Source organism: Onychomys torridus, chromosome 20 (assembly GCF_903995425.1).
Source record: "Onychomys torridus chromosome 20, mOncTor1.1, whole genome shotgun sequence".
In the NCBI taxonomy this organism is placed as follows: Eukaryota; Metazoa; Chordata; class Mammalia; order Rodentia; family Cricetidae; genus Onychomys; species Onychomys torridus.
The window spans coordinates 14,454,237-14,477,921 of record NC_050462.1 but is presented as its reverse complement, the minus strand read 5'-3'; the positions used below and the strand labels follow the sequence as shown (position 1 = coordinate 14,477,921).

The window sequence follows — 23,685 nt, the reverse complement described above, 5'->3', positions numbered from 1 at the left end:
ACGCATGTCTACTAAAGGCAGGCTGGTTCATTTAGACCTGTTGGCTGGCACAGCCACCTGCTTCTGTCTCCTCAGCTACATCTCCTGGGTAGCTCCCTGCAGCTCACCTCCTGCTTGCAGGTCACAAGACACGAAGCCCGCCCCCATCCCCACCCCTGCCTCAAACTGTCTGCCTAAGTGTCTCCACCTCTCTAGGTACTCACAGAACCAAAAAGGACTTTACTCCAGACTAGCTTTGGCTTAAGACAATGTTGTTACTGGTTTCTATCCACACGACTCGGGTGTCCCCCATAAAACGTCAGCCTGCTTTCATTCATTTGTTCAGGAGGGTAGCACATTCACTTGTCCTCAGGACCTTTTCCTGTCCATTTACACCTTGCCCACAGGCCCCAAACGCCTCGTTTTCAGCTGGTCTGGGCTTCTGTCACACCCGTCTTATTAACCGTGATCACTTCTAGCTTTTGATTTCAAGTGAGAGATTTGTAACTCTCCCTTTTGGTTGGACATGTACAGGCCATTGTAGGGTTGTTTTGTCTGACAAATAGGGAAAGTGTGGCAGAGGGAAAATATAGGGAAACAGTTCAGAGTCAGAAAACTAAATGTTACTCAATGAAGTTCAACATCATGTAGGCATGCTCCTGGTACCCCAAACCAATTAAACGCTAACATTAATGATCACATATTATATAGATCATGAAAATATAACAAGGAAAAAAATGAAATAGTGTGAGTACCACAGAAATAGGACACAGAGACACTGAGTGGGCACATGCTGTTAGAAAGAGGAAACAGGACAGAGGAGACAGGACAGAAAAGATGGCTCAGTAGTTATAGACATGCTGAGCAATCACGAGGACCCTCTTGACAAGCTCGAGATGCCACCAACACTTGCACTCCAGTTCCGATGGAACTGAAGCCCTCCTCTGCCCTCCTTAAGTGCACAGGTGCACAGACACACACCTTAATTTGTAAAAAGGAAAGGAAAGGGGCACTGGCAGACCTTCAGTTCACAGACTATACAGCATTGAAATGGGCGTGGCAGTACGGGCCTGGAATCCCGAAACACTGCTGATAATTTGGGGCCAGCTAGGCCACATAAGGAGATCTGGCCTCAGAACCAAACCAAAACAACCACACTGACAAACACAAATTAAAGCACACAGTATCTGCAAAGTAGAGTGAAGTGTGACCCATGAGCTTTGGTGGTATATGAATTCTCCAACTTTGGGTTTCCTTAATGTCTGGTTTACACTCCAGCTTTCCTGCTGTTTTGAGACGGAATCAGAGAGTCAAGGTCAGCCTCAAACTTACTATACAGAGGAGAATGACCCTGAATGGCTGTGAGTGCTAGGAAGCCCAGCCCTTAATGACAGGTTTATTACACATAAGTCACTGCTGGTTTCAGTTTGAGGTAGGTCTGTCTGGCATCACACACAATGGTAGCAACATATATAAAAGCAAAAGACTTGATTTCCATTCTGGCTTTGTTATATCGAGAGAAAACTCAACTTTTTTGTAACTCGGTTTCCTCGTTTTTAATGAGATGTTAACTACCGCATGGGTTACGAACCTTAATGATACATAAAATCTTTCTAGTAAAGTATAAAGCACTAAGTGTTCTGAAACACATTTTGTTCAACTACAGAAGACTTTGCAATACTTTTAAAAGGTGCTCAGCATAACGAGTCCAGCATTTCTTCTCTGCTAGAGGAACACTGCTACTTCTTGTATCGGCTCTGCCATGTGCTTGAAGGGATAATACAAACATGAATGCAAAGAGGTTTTACTAAAGGAATAAGTAAAATACCTAGCAGCTAACCTACATGTTAAGAATTAAAATAAAAAAACTATCTGAGCCAGCTATACCAGCAAAATGTCATTTCAAGTATGTGTGTACGCGGATGTGACTGTGATGACCACACACACACACACACACACACACACACACACACACGCACTTACACACACGCGCGCGCGCGCGCACACACACACATGCGCTCACACACACACACGCACGCTCACACACACACACGCACGCACACACACACGCGCACACACATGCACGCACACGCACGCACACACGCGCGCGCGCACACGCACGCACACACACACGCGCACACACACACACGCACGCACACACGCGCGCACACACACGCACACACGCTCACACACGCACACACACTCACACGCACACACACACACACGCGCACACACGCACACGCACACACGCACACGCACACTCACCTGGCTGAGAGGATGAAAGAACGTTCCACACTTTCGATCTTTAATTCATTCTGATATGCTTCTTGGGTGGGTCTTCTGACCTGGAAGAGGGTACAAATATCTGTCAAACTTAGCCTGCTGCAAGTGTGACAGGTGAGCAGTAGCTGAAGCTGCCCAGACCCCTGGCTACTGAGGTCCTCTGCCATCTACTCCGGGTTCCACATGCAGGCCCGACTTCCCCATCTCCAAGCCATAGGTCACATATTCACTCTATAGAATGCCCTTCCCCAGTGTCCTAGCATGGGGACTAGGTCATCCCAAGCCACACTGTCTTTCCCCAGAAAGGCATCCATCCCTGATTCTCTCTCAGGTGGTGGATTGCTGTGGATATCGCTCTGTGTAAATAAAATACTGATTGGCCAGTAGCCAGGCAGGAAGTATAGACAGGACAAACAGAGAAGAGAATTCTGGGAATAGGAAGGCGGAGGCAGAGAGAGCTGCAAGCTGCCGCCATGACAAGAGAGATGTAACAACGTACTGGTAAGCCAGGAGCCACATGGCAAAGTATAGATTAATAGAAATGGACTGAATATAAGAGTAAGAGCTAGACAATGGTAGGCCTGAGCTAATGGCCAAGCAGTTTAAATAATATAAGCGTCTGTGTGTTCATTTTATAAGTGGGCTACCGGACTGCTGGGGCTTAGTAGGACCTGGAGAAAAGCTCTCCAGCTACAGTAGATTTTGCTTTACGTTTTATTTGGGAAAGGGTCTCACTATGGAGCACCTGGCATTTCCCACTGTCTATCTAAAGCAGCACACCAACCACACCTATCAAAAGATGCTTGCTCTTCTTCTCTATGGAGGCTCTCAGCACTCCAGGAGCTGAGACAGAAGATGATCTCAATTTCTAAGTTAGCCTGGGCTACAGAGTAGACTCCATCTACATAAAGCCTGGTATGGCTGCTCACATCTATGATTCCAGCACTTGGGAGATCAAGGCAGGAGGATAAGGAGCTCAAAGCCAGCCTCAACTACATAGTCCAGCCTGGGCAGCAAAATAAAAGCACAACCGCAAACGAAGCCTTTTAAAAAGACCCCTCCCCCGCCCCCGAATACATACATACACACACACACACACACACACACACACACACACACACACGAGATAATAGTCCTATTATGTTGCCTTAGGTGGTCTTGAGCTTCTCAATTTAAATGATCCAAGCTCAGCCTCCTGTGGATGGGGGATTAAAAGTATATTCCGCCAACCTGTCTTTGGCTGTAAACTCCAATATTTACTTATTTATTTCTGTTATATTTAGGTAGAATCCCAAGTAGCCGAGGCTAGCCTAAAACTCACTGTGTAGCTGAGGAGGCCTGAGCTCCTGCTCCTCTTGCCTCCTCCTCCCACAGGGTGAGAGTGACAGTGTGTGAAGTGTGCCTGCAGAGTGCTCTTCATTACCGAGTACTGACAGGAGCTAAGTCTGTGTCACAGCGAAGTCTCAGGTTTGGGAAGAGGCGGAGACAAACGCGAATCATCCTTTAATGCATCCTCACATTTTTTTACCAAATCTGTTACCATTTGTGTTTATAGTAGTGCTCAATAACTATCCCTTGAATAAATTAAGGCAAGAGTGAACCACGGACAGGAATGGACAGACAGATGCATAAGCAGCAGCAGCAGCAGACAGAAGAGTGAGGTCTGTGAGAGAGACGACTATCTTACGGGGTCTTCTCTGCACATGCTTGGGTAAGGGAAAAATGTACTAAAGCACACGGACCTTCATCCCAGCCAGTGAGAGCATGTTGTTCAGTTTGTACATCCCAGACTGCATGGGCGTTGTATACAGCAGGGCATCGTTAAACTGGAGGGAGAAACAGAACACAAGGCCACTTACAAAAACCAATTTCAGCAACCAAGATATTCATAGCGCACAAGGATAAAGGAAAAAGATTACCTGTCAGAAAAATTTAAAAGCAATTGTGCTTCATTTTCAAGTTCTAGTAGAGATTTAACGTTTTACGGATTCTAAATCGTACTAAAATATTACAATCTGCCTGAATAAATAATGGATTAAAACAATTCCTCCAAATTTAAAATAAAATTAACTAAATTCTAACAGGAAAAAAACTTCTGATCAAGCATCGTAACAGGTCTCGGCATTTCCTATGCTTGAAACAAGCGATAAGGCTGCCCCAAACGTCAAGCTGCTGAGTGCACCGAGCTCATCTGCCCACCTGCCTTCCATTAAGCCCAGACCCAGACATGTCAGACCACACAGAGCCTCTTACCAGGAAAAACATTCCGGGCTGCATGACCTTCCGAGACAGCTTCATCAGAATGCCTTCCTTGAGAAACACCTAGTTCATCCAAGCAAACACTCAGTTAGTCCTGCGTCACCACACAAGGACAACACACAGGACTTCCTCTCAACATCTCCCAGAACTGCTTCTTTGTGACCTTTACAGTCGTGGTTTCTTTTTAAGCCCTCAGGTGATTTGGAAATGGGACTAAAAGCCAGGAGGTGGGGAGCTGGAGAGATGGGCGGCTCAGGGGATAAGATTGGTTAAGATTACTAATTGCTATTGCAGAGGATAGCTCTCAACAGCCTGTAACTCTAGGTCCAGGAGATCTGACACCCCCTTCTGGCCTCTGAGGGTACTAGAGGCATATGATACACCGGTAGGGAAAACACTCACATGCTTAAAATAAATATTTGTTTCAGAGAGAAAGAGGGTGACAGTGTGCTCAGTAGCTTGCAGGGCATGCCCGAGGCTCTGGACTTGATTTTTAGCACCTCAATAAACCAGGCACTCATGGTTGATCCTGTGATTCTAGCACTTGGGAGGTAGGGGCAGGGAGAGCGGAAGCCCCAGGCTAGCCTGGGTTATCAGAGACGGTGTCAAAGAAGATAAAAAGGGGCCAGTGAGATGGCTCGGTGGGTAAAGGTCATGGCCACAATGCCTGATGGCCTGAAGTCAATTCCTGAGACCTACATGGAAGAAGGAGGGAAGCCTCCTCCCAGGAGCTGTCCTTTGACACCCGGCAACACACAAATGTAACTTATTTTTTCTTAAAAAGACAAAAATGGAAATAAACAAAAATTATCAAGAAATTTTTAAAAGAATTCATACATAACAATCAGCTTCATAAATCCCAGGGGTATTCTGTGGACTGACACACAATTGCCTATGTGTACTTGACCTTGAGGCCCATCCACCGACCTGACAATTACATCAGGCAACTTCCTGAATTCATTTCTAAGACCACTTCTGTGCTCTGTGAGGAGCATCAAAACAATCTCTTTCCCTTCTCGGCCTCTTGACAGATTTAAATGACACTGCCTGCAAAGCTGTGTGAGCTCAGTTGGTACTACAAAATCAAATGATCCCCTTAAATCACTTGATTGGAACTCTACGGGCTCCTCTGCCTCTCTCCTAATTGAATTGGACTGCTTGTCACTGTGACTTACATCATAGGGTTTTGAATGGATAGACTGATGCATATTAGGTCAGTGAAGAGTAACACACCTCATTTTCAAAGCTAAAATACAAGTAGCTACAGTCAGTGCCTAAACACAAACACGCTGTATTAAATGGTGGGAGGCATTCTAAAACACTTACCCGCCCAGGTTGCACAATTTCATGGTGTCCGCTTAAGCTGTATTGAATCTGCATGAGCTTCTGAAAGTTGTCCTACAGAGAGGCAATGTAAAGCATGTGATGGCTGTGTGTCGGGTGCCAGAGTACACCAGCCCCTGATCTCCAGACTTACCCCTTGCTTCATGGTGTCGTTGGCATGGTTGGCTACCTCTATAACAACAGCTAGGGCATCTAAAATATGCAGGAATAGAAAGGGTAATTGGTCATCACTAATGAAGCAAACAGATCACAGCATTAAGCAGCTCCAGTTGACAAAAGATGTACTACACAGCAACTAACTTGGGGGTGGGTGCGTGGGGTGGGTGGGTGGAGCCCTGGCTGCCATGAGTAACCAGAACTATAGACATTAAGATTTGGTGAGGGAGCCAGGCAGCAGCGGTGCTCGCCTTTAAACCCAGCACTCGGGAGGCAGAGCCTGGTGATCTCTGTGAGTTCGAGGCTTGGGAGTAACACACACACCTCTAATCCCAGGAAGTAATATGGGAGGGCAGAGAAAGGTATATAAGGCATGAGGAAACAGGAACTCTCTCTCTCTTTAGACTGAAGATTTTGTAGAGGTAAGAACTACTGCCTGGCTGTTCTGCTTCTCTGATCTTTCAGCTTTCACCTTGATATCTAGCTCTGGGTTTTTGTTTTTGTTTTTTATTAAAACACCATTTAAGATTCAAACAACAGACAGGGTTTCTCTGTGTAGCCCCGACTGTTTTGGAACTCACTTCACTCTGTAGACCAGGCTGGCCTCAAACTCAGAGATCTACCTGCCTCTGCCTTCTGAGTGCTGGGATTAAAGATGTGTGCCACCACTGTCCCCTAAATTCTTGATCTTGATTATGCTTCTTGAATGCTGGGATTATGTTGCTGCGTTATCATGCCTGGCTTTGGGTACTCTACCTAGCACCAACCCTGGAAGTCTGTATTCCTTAAATATGGGTTCTCTTCAATATAACTACTTAAAAATTATGTGTGAGGGCTGGAGAGATGGCTCAGTGGTTAAGAGCATTGACTGTTCTTCCAGAGGTCCTGAGTTCAATTCCCAGAAACCACATGGGGGCTCACAACCATCTGTAATGAGATGTGGTGCCCTCTTCAGGCCAGCAGGAATACATGCAGACAGAACACTGTATACAACTAAATAAATAAATCTTAAAAAAAAAAAAATGGGACTGGAGAGATGGCTCAGAGGTTAAGAGCACTGACTGCTTTTCCAAAGTCCAGAGTTCAATTCCTAACAACCACATGGTGGATCACAACCATCTGTAATGAGATCTGGTGCCCTCTTCTGGCCTGCTGTATACATAATAAATAAATCTTAAAAAAAAAAAAAGAAAAAGAAAATGAAAAAAATTGTGTGTGTGTGTGTGTGTGTGTATGTGTAAGGTATTCTGGAGATACAACTTGAGGTTTCATTCACGCTAGCTAGGGCTGTACTATTAAGCTACAGTCCCAACCTTATCACTGTTATAAAGGAAAGTAGGGTTTACTTATACACCAATCCCTACCTGCTGTGGGATGTTCTGTATGCTGTGAATGTGTTGCTCTGATTGGTTGATAAATAAAATGCTGATTGGCCAGTAGCCAGGCAGAAAATATAGGAGGGAAAAACAGACAAGGAGAATTCTGGGAACAGAAAGGCTAAGTCAGGAGACGCCAGCCCACCGTCCAGGGAGCAGCATGTAATGGCACACAGGTAAAGCCATGGGACATGTGACAACATATAGATGAACAGAAATGGGCTGAGTTTAAGTGTAAGAGCTAGTCAGTGGGAGGCCTGAGCTAATGGCCGAGCAGTTTTAATTAATATAAGCTTCTGAGTGATTTTTAAAAAATTTTTTATTTATTTATTATTATTTTTATTATTTTTTGAGTGGATTATTTTATAAGCAGCTGTGAGGTCCGTGGGGCTGGGCAGGAGGAGTAAACTCCAGTTGCACCTACCATCCGCCAGAACTTATGCACCTGACACTATCCTCACAGCACAGACTGATGGTTCTCTCTGGCTTGCTGCAATGTACAGGGAGCAGGGTTGAGAACCTTAGGGCTGAGTGGAGACATGATAAAGATGCTGCTACTTGGTCACCTGATCTCAAGCTCGACGGTTCTCTGGTGTCATGACTCTACCCTTCAGTTTGGCTCTCTATCTCTGGGAGAGCGTGGCTCCTCCTTTAACATTTTTCCTGTTTGTCCCAGAATGTGTGTCCCTGTCATATGTGCAGGTTAGTGACAGTAGAAGGGTGAATTTGCGTTTTCTTCCTTCCCTGCTGGTACAGTCTACTCCACAGCTGCTCTCCACCGTTTACTGCTCTGCTTCTGACCACAGTGCATCCCACTGGTCACTGCTTATTTACTCTGTGCTGTTGGGAAGGTGGGTAATCTCCATGAAGCAAGATCCTTCCTCTCAAACTCTTTACTTGCTTCATCTCCAGAATCAGTGACTAATTTCCTTGAAGGCAGAAGTCCTGGGACATGGGGCTCTGTTTGCCAAGATCACTATAGTAATGGTGTGAGAGGGCGTCCTGGGGAACAAACCCAAGCCTTGTGTTTGCTCGGCATGTGTTGGACTGCTGACCTACAACCTCAGGTCTTACTTTTTTTTCTCTTCATGAGACAGACTCTGGACAGTAATGCCTCCTTTTCCTCCTGCCCACTCCAGCTCATGTACAGTTCTACTTTTTCCTAAGCCAATCTTCTCTGCCTCTTCAATTATCATATTTTACTCTTTCCAAATGACTATGTACACCTCAGGGCATCTCCACTCCAAAGCTATCGCCTTTATTATTTATTTGATGGAGATTTTAAACTTCTTCATCAATTGTACTATGTCTTTACTGAAGACATGAAACATCGTTTGGGGAACCTTAAACTTTTCTTTTAAAATAAAATGCTCTTAAAACTCTAACTCTGAGCTGTGGATGTCGTTTGGTGGCAGAGCATTTGCTTATAATTGAATTTATAGTGTCACAAATAACAGTCACATCAAAGGAACTAATCGGGAGGAGAGGCACAGGCTTATAATCCCAGCACTCAAAGGAGGCTGAGCAAGAGGGTCACGAGTTCAAGACTACTCTTCCACAAAACAAAACAGCAAGACGTGGTGGCAAGTACCTGTAACCGCAGCACTGAGGGCAGAGAGACAGGAAGTTTAGAAATTCAAAGTCATCCTTGGCTATATAGCAACTTTTAAGCCAACCGATGCTACAATTAATTAAACCTTGTTTTAAAATTGATGATAAGACAGTGATTATGAATCTCTAAAAATGGGTTTGAAAGAAGCCCAATTCCTAGAAATTTATTTTATTTTATGTGTATGAATGTTTGTCTGCATGTGTGTACACCATGTGCATGCCTGGTGCCTGCAGAGGTCAGGTGAGGACACCAGATCCCCTGGAACTGGAGTTATGAATGGTGATGAGCCAGGGTGTGGGTGCTGGGAACTGAACCCGGGTCCTTTGCAAGAACAAGGGCCCTCAACCACTGAGCCAAATATGCTCTAGCCCCCATGCTCACTCAATTTTGAAATCTGAAGGTATACAGAATGTAGAAGGATATGATCAACATTCAGAAATGAATGGAGTGGACATGAACTTGTTTAACGAATTTCTGATAACCCCTGGAAGTGGTTGTATGATGATAAATAGACACTTTGACCAGAGTTAATCTTAGATGGAGAGGCAGGGAAAAAGGGACAGAGATCAGACTTCCTTGTGCTGTGGAGGCACACACCTGTAATACTCCAACCTGGGAAGTCTTGTGTTTGAGGTCAGCTTGTAGGACATTATTAAATCTTGTCTCCAACATGTGGGGGTGTGGGGCTGGGGTGCTGAGGTTTATGGGGGATGGAAAGGTCACTAGCCACAAATGTTCTCAAAATAACAGGCTACTTTAGATTTTATCCTTTTACGGGTTGCTTTGTTTGTCTGTAGTCAGGGTGTCAGTGTGTAGCCCAGGCTAGCCGCAGACTCTTGGCAATCCTTTCTTAGATTCCCAAGTACTGGGATTACATGCGTGTGTCACCATGCCTGGCTGAAACTTTATCCTTGACTTGTAGTTTAGTCATTTCGTGGGAATGATCTTCCAGTTTAAAATGACCTCATGGATCATCTGGTTCAGTCTCTGGTTCTGAAAGATGGAGAAACGGACCTCTACAGATGGACTTCTCTGCAGCAGAGTGACAGAACACACAAGGAAGAAACTTCCTGGTCAGGCCAGGTCAACCCCACTCTTCTCGAGGCCAGCCCGGGGGTCTCCAGGGACTGCCATCACCACCTCCAGTAGCCGGCTGCCATTTCCCCTAGTTCCAGCTTCATCTGCCTGAGGGAACTTTTCCAAAGGAGTTTCATACAAGGGTTTTGTTCTCAGTATGTTTTTCCTTCCCAGGCCCAAGTGAGCACAATACTAAAGCTTTTGTACCACAGACGGCTGCAAAGGTTAGTACCTTGGGTGTTCCTGTGATCTGCAGAGTCTTCTAGGAGGTTCTTTAAATAGTCTAGAAAAGAACAAAGCAGAGTATTTAGAACAATGCCACTCGGACAAACCCCGACTCACCATTTTAGTTTAATACTTCAGTTTTATTTTTAGCTCAGCTGTGAAAGTACAAAACCCTGCGATCAGGCATATAGAACCGGAACTACAGACTATAAGACAGTGGTTCTCAGCCTTCCTAATGCTGTGACCCTTCAATACAGTTCCTCACATTGTGGTGATCCCAACCATAAAATGATCTCACTGGCTAACTTCCTAACTGTAATCTTGCTACTGTTAGGAATCATAATGTATATATCTGTGCTCTCCAATAGTCTTAGGCAACCTCTGTGAAAAAGTCCTTTAATCTCCAAAGGGGTTGAGACCCCCAGGTTGAGAACCACTGGTATAAGATGTAAGATAAGGAATCAGTAGAGCTTGGAGCAGACACCTATAACCTCACCCCTGACTGGAGGCAAAGGGCGAGAGGATCTAATGTATGAGGCTAACACAGTCTGAGCTACACACAGTGACCATGCCAAACAAAACAAATAGGAAACATGAGAAGAAAAATAGAAGGTGTAGCATCATATGACTAAGTAAACCATCTCGCCTAACTCACACAACTTTCTTTGTCCCCAGCCAAAAATGTAATCCAGATTTCCTCATGTTTACTTAGAATGTTTACCCATCATACATGAAATACCTTCATCTAAAGACCTAGTACAAAACCTCAAGACATTAACATTTTCAATCTAGGAATCTCCCAATACTCAGGACACCAAAGTAACTCCCCATGTGTTCTATTGCAGACACATCGGCCCCAGAGGACATCTGGCAATGTCTGGAGGCCCTTTCCACCATCTCAGCTGGGGAGGAAGGGGCGGCATCTGGTGGCTGGAGGTTAGGGATGCAGGTAAACATCCTTGATACAGCCTCACAGCAGATAACCCAGACGCCAAAGTGGATGAGGTCGAGAGACGCTAGGCTAGATAAAGACGGTCTGTAAATAAACAACACTGTGCTCTGTGCCTTACAATATGGGGAGAGATCCTATTTAATGAATCTTTCATACCAACATATGTCACTGGACTTCAGACAACACTTACTTCTCTGCTGAGAAATGCTGCATGCCCTTGACATCCACCCAATTCCTTTCTTTACAACTTGCCGCCCCCACTGTGTGGTCCATGACTTAACTTTTCTCACTTGCTTGCTAGTACGTAACCCAGGGCCCTTGTCCTTCTTCCCATGTATATTTCCTGGCTCCATGATTTCTGTCCCTAACTTCTCTCTTCTTGCGAATCCCTTCTTCTCTCTCTGCATATAGAGTCTGACTCGGTCTTCGTGCTTGTCTATGTGTGGTGCTGGGGATGGAACCCAGAGCTGTGGACATGCTTAGCGGATGATCTATCACTGAACTACATCCCTGGTCTTCAACTGGCGGTTCCCAAGGCTCTTCTCAGGTCCCCCTCCCCCTATAAAACTTTCCATTTGAAAGCACTGTTTTCTCCTTTGAACGGGACATGATGTGGCAGCTATTCACTTTGGGCCTTCTCTCATAACCCACCACCCACGAACACCCAGCAAGTTCTCTATTTAGAGAAGGCTGAAGTCAGTCAGTTCTAAAAGCCACTGACGAAAAGCATGTTTTTCCGCCTGAAGATTCACAAGTCGGGCTCACAGACAAGCATGGAAATGTGGGATGCCAGCACTGGTGTTTCAAATAATGACAGAGAAAGCACTCAAACTTCAAAAGTCCGTCTCTGGGATAATGAATGACCTAAGAGCCCACAGAGTCTGGATATGTGCATTGTAAATATCCAGCATGGGGTAGACCTGACAAGGTGTTGGATATGACCACAGTAAGCCTCCCTCAGGCATGGCAAAGCTTCCATCTTGCCAGGGAAGGTCACTAGAAATTTAGACCTGTCAGAAGGCATGCCTCTGATGAAATATGAAAAAAAAAAACAAAAAACATAGCATCACTGTACTATATTGCTTATACAGTATGCTTAGCCTCCTCTCACACATTAAAAAATGCTTATTAAGCTACGTGCAGTGGCTCATGCTTATAACCCCAGTTCTTAGGAGCCTGAAGCAAAAGGATCACCCAGAGTCTAAGGCTAGCCTAGACTACATGGTGACTTTCAGGCTAGCCTGGGCAACAGGCAGAGGCTCTGTCTCAAAAAAAAAAAAAAAAAAAAAAACCAACAAGTTATTATTCTTACTCAGATACATTCCATATATAAGCCTTGTTTGATGAGTCTGTGGTTAAAAGTGCTAGCATTGAGGCCCTATATAGTAAATAGATCATGCCTGTAATTCAGCACATGGGAAGCTGATGAGTTCAAGGCTAGCCTCCAGTACAGAGACGCAGTCTCAAAAACAGAACAAGCGTTAGGGCTGTGACAAACGTATCCTTCGGTAACATTTGTTTCTTTATTATATGTGCATTGGTGTGAGGCACAGGCGTACCACAGCGTACAGATGTAGGTCAGAGGGCAAACTGTGAGGGCTCTGGTTCTCTCCTTCTCCTATAGGGTCTGGGGATTGAACTCGGGTCAGAAGGATGGCATTAAGCACCTCTGCGCCCAAGTCCCCATGCCAGCCCAGACGTCCCCTTTCAATAGTTGTTCCTAATGTCCAAGTGCTTTGCCCTAAGCTTGTAATTAGCTGAAGAGTCTAGAAGGGGAAGCAGATTGACTCCAATGTCAGACTCGGCAGGTTCCTCTCTCTCAGTTTTTGTTCCTCTACACGGAAGTACATCTCTCCACATGCAATCATTTCTTTATCTCAAGGAAGCTTCCTGGAAGACACACCCATTAGGATATCCTGACCTCAGAGTCATTTCCCAGAGCCCAACAATCATCTAAGTTGCATTTGTTGGTTTGGTTGGTTGGTTTAGGTTTGGTCTAGTGTTCAAACTAGGCTGTTGGCCTGCTAGCCTGAGCTTTTAGGAATGGGGCCGAGTAGAGTCACTACACAGAAAATAAACTAAAGATGCTGTTACAGCAAGCTACCTCAAACAAACAAACAAACAAGTTATTATTCTTACTCAGATACATTCCATATATAAGCTTTGTTTGATGAGTCTGTGTTTAACAAGCCTATGGTTAAAAGTACTAGCATTGAGGCCCTATATAGTAAATAGATCATGCCTGTAATTCCAGCACATGGGAAGCTGATGAGTCCAAGGCTAGCCTCCTTTTTTTTTTTTCAATGCGCATTGGTGTTTTGCCTGGATGTGTATCTGTGTGAGGGTGTCAGATCTCCTGGAACTGAAGTTACAGATAGTTGTGAGCTGCCATGTGGGTGCTGGGAATTGAACCCAGGTCCTCTGGAAGAGTAGCCAGTGCTCTAAACCACTGAGCCTTCTCTCCAGCCCTGCTACAACAAGCTATTAATCAAGAAATGGATGCAGATAAGCCAGCCTTCTGCCCATTTTAAAGAGGTGACGATGGTCTCTACAATTCGACTCTGCAGCTAATCCATCCACCCATCTGACTGTGATCCCCTTCAACAGTTAGGAGTCAGTCAGGACCTTGGCAGCAGCGTGAGGGTGATGACTGGTCAGTGAGTCAGGCAGTACCAAAACCACCGCTGCCATGACTGGCTGAAGTCAGGGCGAAACCAGGGAAGGAGACCAGACAGACAACCTGCATACTGTTACCACCTCCACTTAGGACCTGGCCCTGCAGAAACGGTCCCAGGAATCATGGGGGCAGGATCGTTTCAACTGCCAGGTTAGATTTATAACATCCTGCCCCGGCCTAGACAAATTAAGGAGAGTTGTTTAAAAATACACACACACACACACACACACACACACACACACACACACACACACTGTCTCAAAACCCAATGAGACTATTGTTTTTAAAAAATCAAAACTAGGAAAGGAAAAGAAAAACCCAGGAGTGGTGGTGCCTGCCTATGACCTCTGCACTTGGGAGGTGGAGGCAGGAGGAGTGGGAGATGGAGATCTTGGAGACAGAGAGGGGCTGGGGGAGAGGGGGAAAGAATTACTGGTATATGGACAACATAAAATGTACTTTTGGACCACCAGGTGGCACCGTTGATTAACTCCTGAGCGTCCTGTCCCTTAACTTGAGTAAGGCAAACCGAAGGGAAACCACCATGTACAACCCTAGGGATGTGCAAGGATAGTTCCTTTTCTACTCATGTTAAGGCCCAAGATGAGAGGAGTTAACACTGCATCTTCTGGAAGGCCTACATTGCCTACACCAGAGCTTCCAGCAAGCCTGACCACTCCTTATCACAACCAACCAACAACCAACTTCCAACAGAAACCACTTAGAGGTCAAGTCACTAAATTTCAGTCGCTGGTGGAAGTCTAGAACTTTCTGCCTTCAGATGGCTAGAGTCACAGACTGTGTGCTGAAGCAGTTGGTGGCAGAGCACAGGAACTGAACTTTGGAGGCGTCTCATTCCAGAGTAGAGTGTTCCAAGCTGGAGGAGAAGGCTTGCCGTTGTTTGTTCGGGTTTCTTCTGTCCTCCATAAATTCATAGTGAGTTTAGCAAGACCTGTAGAACTAACTACAAGGGCCCAAGAAAGACTATCTATTCATGCAATAAGCCTATTTTACATAGCCTCAGTCTGAAAGAAGCAACCTAAAATTACCCTGACTCTCCAAAGATCCTATCATTTAAAATACGAAAACAAAGGTCTGCATGTCAAGTTACAAGATGGATTTCTTCAAGCCAGCTTGGAGAGAGACTTATCAGAGGTTAAACTCTTACTTCCCTAGAAAACCAAATACTGCTAAAGGAACGTAGCAATAAAATGACTCCTAATGATATTGTTATATGGATAGATTAGCTTCCTCCTGAAGGAGATGGGAATTAACACGGAGACCCATAACTGGACCGTGTGCAGACAGAGAAAGGGGGAAGAGAAGAGAGGTGGAGACCTTCAGAATACTTGATCCTAAATGAGGTATCTTCAAGCCAGGCGGTTGTGGCACATGTCTTTAATCCCAGCATTTGAGAGGCAAAGGCAGGTGGATTTTTAGGTTCCAGGCCAGCCTGGTCTACAGAGTGAGTTCAGGATAGCCACGACTACATACAGAAGCCCTGTCTCAGGAAAAAAAAAAACAAAAACAAAAAAACACCAAAAAGAAATCAAACTGCTAATTGGGGTGTCTTCATCAAATCCCTCCCCTTAGGGCTCAGTTCCTCTGTTGAAGAGGAGGAAAGATTGTATGTAAGAAGGGATGGAGGACCCCAAGGAAACAAGACCATCGAGCACAAGATGGATGCACAAATGAATGCAGAGGCTGTAGCAGCATGCAAAGGGTCTGCACAGGTCACAAGCCCCCATCCCTAACCCAGGGGCTATCTCCAATTGATAACTACAATCATCAATTGATCATTTCACAAAGGGAAAAATACAACCCACACTTATCAGAAGTTCCCACGGCCAGCAGTGGATGGCCAACACCAAACAAACTCAATCACACTTTTGGAGACCTTTTTTTTTTTTGTCTCATGTTTTATTTGGACTTTCTTTCTTTCTTTCCTTCCTTTTTTTTTTTTTTTTTTTTAAACCTTATTAGGTCTTTTGCTTATATATATGGTTTCCAATTCTGAGTTTTTATGTTTTGGTGTGTGTGTATATTCCAAGTGTTTTCTTTCTTTCTTTCTTTTGTTTTGTTATTCTAGTTTGTTTCTACTTGCCTGTTCATTCTACACAGAGAAAGAAGACATGGAGTTGGATGGGTGGGGAGGATCTGGGAGAAGATCGGAGAGGGGAAACTGTAATTAGAATCTATTATCTAAAAAAAATGTACTCCCCTGGTTTAGAAATGTCTAGCCAGGGAGCAATCTTGCATCTTTTTTTTTTTTTTCAGTCAGTGCACTTTGATTTACTTTTTATTTGATCCGTTCATTTTTATGGTGTTAGAGATCAAGCCCAGGCTCACATAGGTTAAACAAGCGTTCCCCCACCGAGGGTCACCGGTCCCTAGAGCACTTTTGGATATGTAAAAGAATTACGCTGCCTAGATATGGGGATATATGCCAGCAGTCCCAGATACTCCGGAGACTGAGGCAGGAGGATTACAAGATTGAGGGAAATTAGCAAGACCCAGTCTGGAGCAAGGAGCAGTTAAATTAGACCAAACAAACAAACAAACAAAAAACTAAACCTTTAAATATTGTGAAACCTTCATTAATTATAAAATGCAATGTGAGAACTTAGGAAAGTTAATAATGAAGAAAATTTAAACCATGAACATCTAAAAGAATGTATTCTTTTTTTGGAAACAGGTTCTCATACAGCCTAAACTGGCCTTGAACTCCAGATATTGTCTCTATCTCTTAAGTACCATGATTACAGCACTGCCTTAGTTAGGGTTTCTATTGCTGCGAAGAGACACCACGACCACAGCAACTCTTATAAAAGGAAACTTTTAATTGGGTGGCTTACGGTTTTAGGTTTAGTCCACTGTCATCGTGGCAGGACGTGGGGGCATGCAGGCAGACGTGGTGCTGGAGAAGGAGCTGAGAGTTCTACATGAAGTGAACGGTGTCACTGGGTGTAGCCTGAGCATAGGAGACCTCAATGCCCGCCCTCCACACAGTGCCACACTCCCTCCAATAAAGCCACACCTCCTAACAGTGCCACGCTCCATGGGAGCCATTTTCTTTCAAACCACCACAGCCACCCAGCTGGATTTTGGTTCTTCAAAGGGACAGTGTCTTGCTAGGTAGCACAGGCTGGCCTCAAGCTTTCCATTCCCCTGCCTCAGCTTCCTGAGTGCTGGGGTTGCAGGTATGTGCTACCACTACCAACAGGAGTCCAGTTTTGAATTATTTCCTTCTGGCTTTATAGACGCTCGATGTGTCTCAGCACCACAGAGGATTTCCTACTCTATTTTGTTGCCTGATGGTAGTCTTAAATCTGTTGTCCTGGTACAGCAGGTGCTATAGCATCCAGTTCAGGGGACTGGAGAAGTGGTGTGATCATTTTAATTGTAAGTAACACAGATCATTATCTTCATCGTTTGCCTTTTGCCATATTTCAAATTACTTTTGGGGGGGGGGGGATCACTATGGAAAACGTTTTAAAATGATGATTTTGAAAAACAATCTCAAAAGGCTGGCCTCAGACTCAGTTGACTTTGAACCGCTGATCTTCCTGCTACCACCTGCCAGGAGCTGGTATTATAAGAAAGTGCCACACACTTCTCTAACAATGCACCTAGCAACTTAGATAGAGACCTGCATGAAGCTGCGTATCTAGCCCACTCCACACTGAAGAGCAGAACAAGTTCCTCCTTCCTAGCAGGCGTCACACTGCCGGTTTCCATTCTAATGTATTCCCGGTTACTGGGTATACGGGCAGAGACACACTCTGCCTGAACTCATGTTGCGACTGCGCACTAAGGAAAACCGTGGCTGTGAGTGAACTTTTAGAATCCCCTGTATGTCACAACTGGGTGTGCTACATATGAAAGGATCAGCTGCATCATGGGAAGGGCCGGGCACAGCAGAAGAATGGTTATTTAACTGAAACCTTTGATTAAAGTAGGGAACCAACCAAAGTGTGCACCTTAGTAATCAACATCCCCTTCCTCTGGATCCCATAGAAGCCGCAGCAGACCAGGGCCCTTGGGTACTCTTTCTCACTTAAATGGCCCAGTGACCGTGCATTCTGCTCCTCCATGCTGTTTGCTCTTGAATGAGGTCCCTCGCTAGCTACTCTGAAATCTGTGGCACTTATTTCAATCCTTGTCTCCGATGCCAAGAACCCTGACACTTGGGGCTCAGACATCAACTAGTGGTCATATCATTTCTAATGAAAAGGTACTGTGACCCCTGACTCAAATTCTTCCGTTTTTCAAATACCAGTTCAATTCTAGTCCTTAAATATGTGGTCTCCGCCTGCCTTTTTGCAAATTTGTGGCATGTGTATAAGCTAGAAAGGGGCCTTTCTGGGCTTTTTTTCCCTGCAGACTCATGCCTTGAAACACCATTCTGTGCATTAGAAAGGCATCTTTCTTGGGTGGTGGAGTTCCTATATTGGAACACAGGCTGGGTTTGGACCTTAATTGAGTACCTTAATGTAGGGCAGAGTAATAAAAAAAAAAAACCTTGTCTATCTACCCTAGATTTTGATGACTTTGGTCCTGAACACCCCCCCCCCCAAAAAAAAAAAGCAGCCTCTCAGGACTCATGAAGCAAACCTGACCCCAAGTTCACGCTGGGATAAAATCTGGAGGCACATCTTAGAATAGGTTAGAACTTCCCCTGGACCCTTTTAGACTGGCTAGGCATGTCGAGAATTCACTGAAGGAGTCAAACTCACAGGAAGGCTCTCAAGACGTTATTTTGAGTCTTCTAAGACTGCTTTTCTTGGTGGCTGCCGGTGGATCAGGTGACAATCAAGTACACAGAAAGGGCCGTGGCACGTTAACCCACTCTCAAGTGTAAAGAAACTCTTGTCCAGAGTGGTCCCTAGCACTCAGGCAACAGAGCAAATTTAGGCTGAGGGAGACAAGTGTAGTCGGCTCTGTAACAGCCGAGAGGATGAAGCCCATCTAAGCCCCGCAGAGAGTTCAAGTTCAGCTGAATTTCCGTGTTTTCTCCAATGGGAACAGTTCCGATCAGCCCACAAGTCTGACAAAAACTGTGAGAAACTAGCAAAAGTTCTCACTAAATCTCTGCCAAACCAAGCCCCAGAAACAGAGGCATTTGGCTTCTTGCAGGGAATCTGGGTCAAATTTGCCCTCAGGATGAAAGACTGGCGTTGTAGCCATCTCCCCTGGTAGGATTCAGGGTATCTGCCCTGAGGAAGGCCAGAAACAAGCACGTAGGCAGACAGACTCCCCGTTCACTCACCTTGACTGTTTTCTTTCTATGAAACGGTATCACTCTGTGTAAGCTGTCCTGGAACTTACAATGAAGAACAAACAGGCTGTCCTCAGACTCACAAAGACCCACCTGCGTCTGCTTCCCAAGGGTTGGGACTAAAGGCGTGAGCTATCACACCCAGTGCCATTTTCATTAACCTTTGGAGGAAATAAGAGTTTCTTTCTACCATAAGTATTGGTAGCAAATCCCAGAAGTATGAACAATCTTTGTGGCTATCACCATGGAAATCACAGATATTTTGATAACAAATTATAGCTGAGGCATGAAAATAGCGTATACTCTTATCAGTACTATCTCTGACTCATGGTAATCACTAGGTCTCCCATCAGATCTACTTTAATTCAGTACTAAAGAAGCACGTTTGGCTAGGCGAGGTAGCACAGCCTGTAACCCCAGCATTTGTGAGGTGGAGGCATGAAGACGAGGTGTTCAAGGTCATCTTGGCTAAATGGTGAATTTCAGGTCACCTGGGCTACATGACACCTTATCTCAAAACAACAACGAAACCAGAACAGGTCTGAGGGTGTAGTTCAGATGCTACAGTGTTTGCCTAGCAAGCACAAGCCCTGAGTCTGCTCCCCAGTACTGCAGGAGCCTGGTGTGGCGACGCACGTCTGTAACCCTAGCTCTAGGATGGGGAAGTTCCAAGATGGTCCTTGACTCCACAGGAAGCTGAAGGCCAGCATGGGCTACATGAGACTGCCTTAAAAAAAAAAAAAAAAAAGGCAAACAAAAGGAACAGATAGACAGAATGTGCTTAGTTCTTAGGTCTCCAAGGTCTTTCCAGAGCATTTAAATATTTCAGATATAAAATTTATTTAACAGAATCTCTTAAATGGCTTCTCAAAACTACAATGAAAAATGAACTGCAGCCACATGTCATATGGATAGAAATGCCTCCATCAAAGCCTTTGGGTTCGTGAGAAAATAAATTCTTTGTCTGGAGTCTAATATATGACCACCAGCATCCTTTTAAAATCAACTTCTGACCTACAGGTGATGTTGAAATGACCTTTATTTTTTTATTTTTTTTTTTTTGCTGAGATTGGGTCTTACTTACTATGTAGGCCTGGCTGGCCTGGGACTGGTTATACAGATAAGATGGCCTCCTGTGTCCCCAAGTGCTGTGATTAAAGGTGTGGGCTGCTACAGCCAATTAAAATGATTTTTTAAAAAAAGATTTATTTATTTATACATAGAGTGTTCTGTCTGCATGTGTCCTTGCAGGCCAGAAGAGGGCACCAGATCTCATTACAGGTGGTTGCAAGCCACCATGTGGTTGCTGGGATTTGAACTCAGGACCTCTGGAAGAGCAGTCTGTGCTCTTAACCACTGAGCCATCTCTCCAGCCCTAAAATGATTTTTGATGTATACAATTAGCCCTGGTTTTAAAATAAAATACTGACAGGTGGTTTTAATAAGAATATTTTTTAAAGTGTAGTCTATTAATTTATTTTAAATCTGCAGATTAAACTGGTTATCACATTCATTGATTCAGAATTCTACAACAGATGTTTTTAGTATTTCATTTTCTACCAACGTGGAAAATCTTTGATTTCTAAAACCTAGAGGGAATTCATGTCATCTCAGACAAAGGCAAAGGTTATAGGAAAGAGAAATAGAGTGTATCACTAAAACAACTGTAATGAAACATAAATATTTTGAACGAGATGAAAGAAAGTACAATGAATCAAAGTTCAAAGGAATGTTGTTTGTCCCTAACTGTGGACGTGGAAAAGATTTTCAGAAGCATTTTAAATTATATTTTTCAATATACTTTCTCCTCCGTGATCCTGGCTGACTCAACTTCCTTCAATACCAATGTAATGTCTCACAAAAACCACACCACTTTTATAGAGAAAAAAATTCTAATATAATATAGGTAGGGATTTTAAAAAAAATCCGAAAAGGTCTCTGAGTCATTTCCAAATAACATAAGATGAGAAAGGATTTGGCTTTTTATATTACTTACATACTTTTACATGGATAAGAGTACTTCAAAGGAAAAAGGCGACCCTTATACAAATAAAGAAGTGGCGAGATCCACGCAAATTTTAGGAGAGAGGAAGGGCTCAGTGGGGGTCTGAGCAGCTGGACACAGCCTCAAAGAGGATGGTAGAGCCAGCCTGCAGGGAAGGGCCATTACTGTGCTGGCTGCCAGGCCCAGGTGTCTACTTGCTGAGGGGTTAATGTATGAGTGAATGGAGCCTGGAAGGGCGTGCTTCAGCAGACAGGGAGAAACAGACCACAATGAGAGCGAAGGAGAATGAGATGTGAGTCACCCGGGCTTGTGAGCTGAGCCCTCTACACTTGCAACTTTTCTAGTGAGCACAAGGAGGGCTCAGGAGACAGCCCAGTGGCCCAATACTTGCAAAGCATGCCCAAGGTACTGGGATCGATCTCTAGTGTAAAAAGAAGTAAGTGAATTAAATAACAAATAAATAAATGCTCAGAATCTAATAAGCAGAATCAATACTTTTGGCAGAGATATGAAGCAATGGCTTGCTGGAATACAAGGTGTAATACGGTGTGGCCAGTACGGGTGAGTGGAAAAGCCCTGACCTGGATCTCAGCAGCAGCCGAAACCAGAGGGATAGGAGATCCTAATGGAGGGAGACCAGGAAGGGGACTTTAGTCCTTCTGCAAGTGCCCGAGTCGATGGAGGCTATGCATCCAGCACACATTTCGTGGGGCTGCGGCAGGAGGATTCTGAACTTCGTAAAAAGGAACACCTTGTCAATTCCTGAGCAGAACATTCTGTTGGTTAAGTCTTTGATGACAGAGGCGGACAGCTTCTTTCTTGGAGATGAGAAGGAAGCAGCAGAGGAACCCCACTTCCATGTCTGCTCTCTTCCTGCTGCTGTCTCCTAATTCCCATTCGTCCCAGCTCTCGAGGATCCAAGTGCCCCACACTTAGGACAGGGCCTGACTGGAACTCACGAGTCTTGACTAGTCAATACCAAAGTAAAATTTAAAAGCATCCAGCACTCATTAAGTCAATCGCTCGCTCTATGTTTCTTTGAACATTTCACTATACAACCAACCGCATGCATCCTCTTAGATCCTATTTTGAGCTGATCTTAAAAGACTACTGCCAAGAATTAATTAATTTCTGTGTGCATTTATTTTAGTGGTGCTGAAGGATGTAAGTCATGGCCATGTGCTCCACTACTGGGGAGTCTACAAGGACTTTCATCAAGAATTTAGTTGGAATTTTTATTTTTTGTTTTTCAAGACAGGGTTTCTCTGTGTAGCTTTGTGCCTGTCCTGGATCTCGCTCTGTAGACCAGGCTGGTCTTGAACTCACAGAGATCCGCCTGGCTCTGCCTCCCGAGTGCTGGATTAAAGGCTTGCACCATCACCGCCTGGCTGGAATTTTTTACTACAGAAACTGAAGTTCTCCCGTGGGGAAAAAGCAGGGCAGGAAAAGAGGAGAGAGCTAACCAGCAGCAAAGCCACTGCCTCAAGGATTTCCACTCACTTTTCTCTAAAAAGAAAGAGCCTGTCTTATCGCTCCTTCATCTATGCAATTCTCAGACCCCCTCTGCCAAGAAAAAGAGGCAAGTAAGAATCTGCTCACACTGAGTCAGCCAGGAATCTCCCCTGCTCTGCCAATACTCAGAAAATAACCAACATCAGGAGCTGATTCAAAAAGAGGCTCACGCATCCTTCCAGCTACAGTCACATTGGTGCATTTGAAATGACAAGGTTGTTGGGAGGATTTAGTTATTTGAACTTGTTTTCAAACATGGGACCCCAGTTAACTATCTAAACGGATACAGACTTAGGACTTAACATACAGACTACAGAGATGGCTCAGCAGTTAAGAGCATGTGCTGCTCTTATTGAGGACCCAGGTTCAATTCCCACCTCCCATACGGTGTGGTTCACAACTATCCCTAACTCCGGATCCAGGAGATGTGATGCCCTTTTCTGGCCTTGGTGAGTACCAAGCATGCATGTGGTATACATACATACATACATACATACATGCAAAAAGATTTCTGCAAGTCCTAAGCAGTTTTGTCTATATGAGTTCTAGGCCAGCTAGGTTCTTATATGGACTGTGTCTATTAACTGTAAAATAAAATCAAAATGAAAATAATTACAGGAGACTAATATAGTGGACTATGTCTATAATTCCAACATCCTTTAGTCTGAGGCAGGAGGATTACAGTAAATTTGAAGCCAATCTAGGCTATTGCAAGTACCAAGCTAGTCAGGACGACGACGACATGGCACGACCTCGCTTCAAACAACATTTAAAATCGAAATTTAAGACCCTCTCCAACACACACACACACACACACACACACACACACACACACACACACAACAACTTAAACTCTTAAAATTAAGTCCAATCTTACATGATATTAGTATTATAAACAATAAAAAAAATCTGTTGGCTTTGGTTACAGACACATGCCACCATGCCCCATT

General features: G+C 44.5%; 1 protein-coding gene across 1 annotated transcript in view; it reads right to left on the bottom strand.

Moving 5' to 3' along the window:
- Window positions 1-23,685, bottom strand: part of Fgd6 (FYVE, RhoGEF and PH domain containing 6) — a 121,174-nt gene that overhangs the window by 21,465 nt on the left and 76,024 nt on the right. The window contains exons 9-14 of the mRNA XM_036169862.1: window positions 10,319-10,369; window positions 5,999-6,057; window positions 5,848-5,919; window positions 4,516-4,584; window positions 4,005-4,088; window positions 2,245-2,324 (exon numbers count right to left, since the gene is read on the bottom strand). Of these exons, the coding sequence (XP_036025755.1) occupies window positions 2,245-2,324; window positions 4,005-4,088; window positions 4,516-4,584; window positions 5,848-5,919; window positions 5,999-6,057; window positions 10,319-10,369 (415 nt within the window). The remainder of the gene's footprint in view (window positions 1-2,244; window positions 2,325-4,004; window positions 4,089-4,515; window positions 4,585-5,847; window positions 5,920-5,998; window positions 6,058-10,318; window positions 10,370-23,685) is intronic.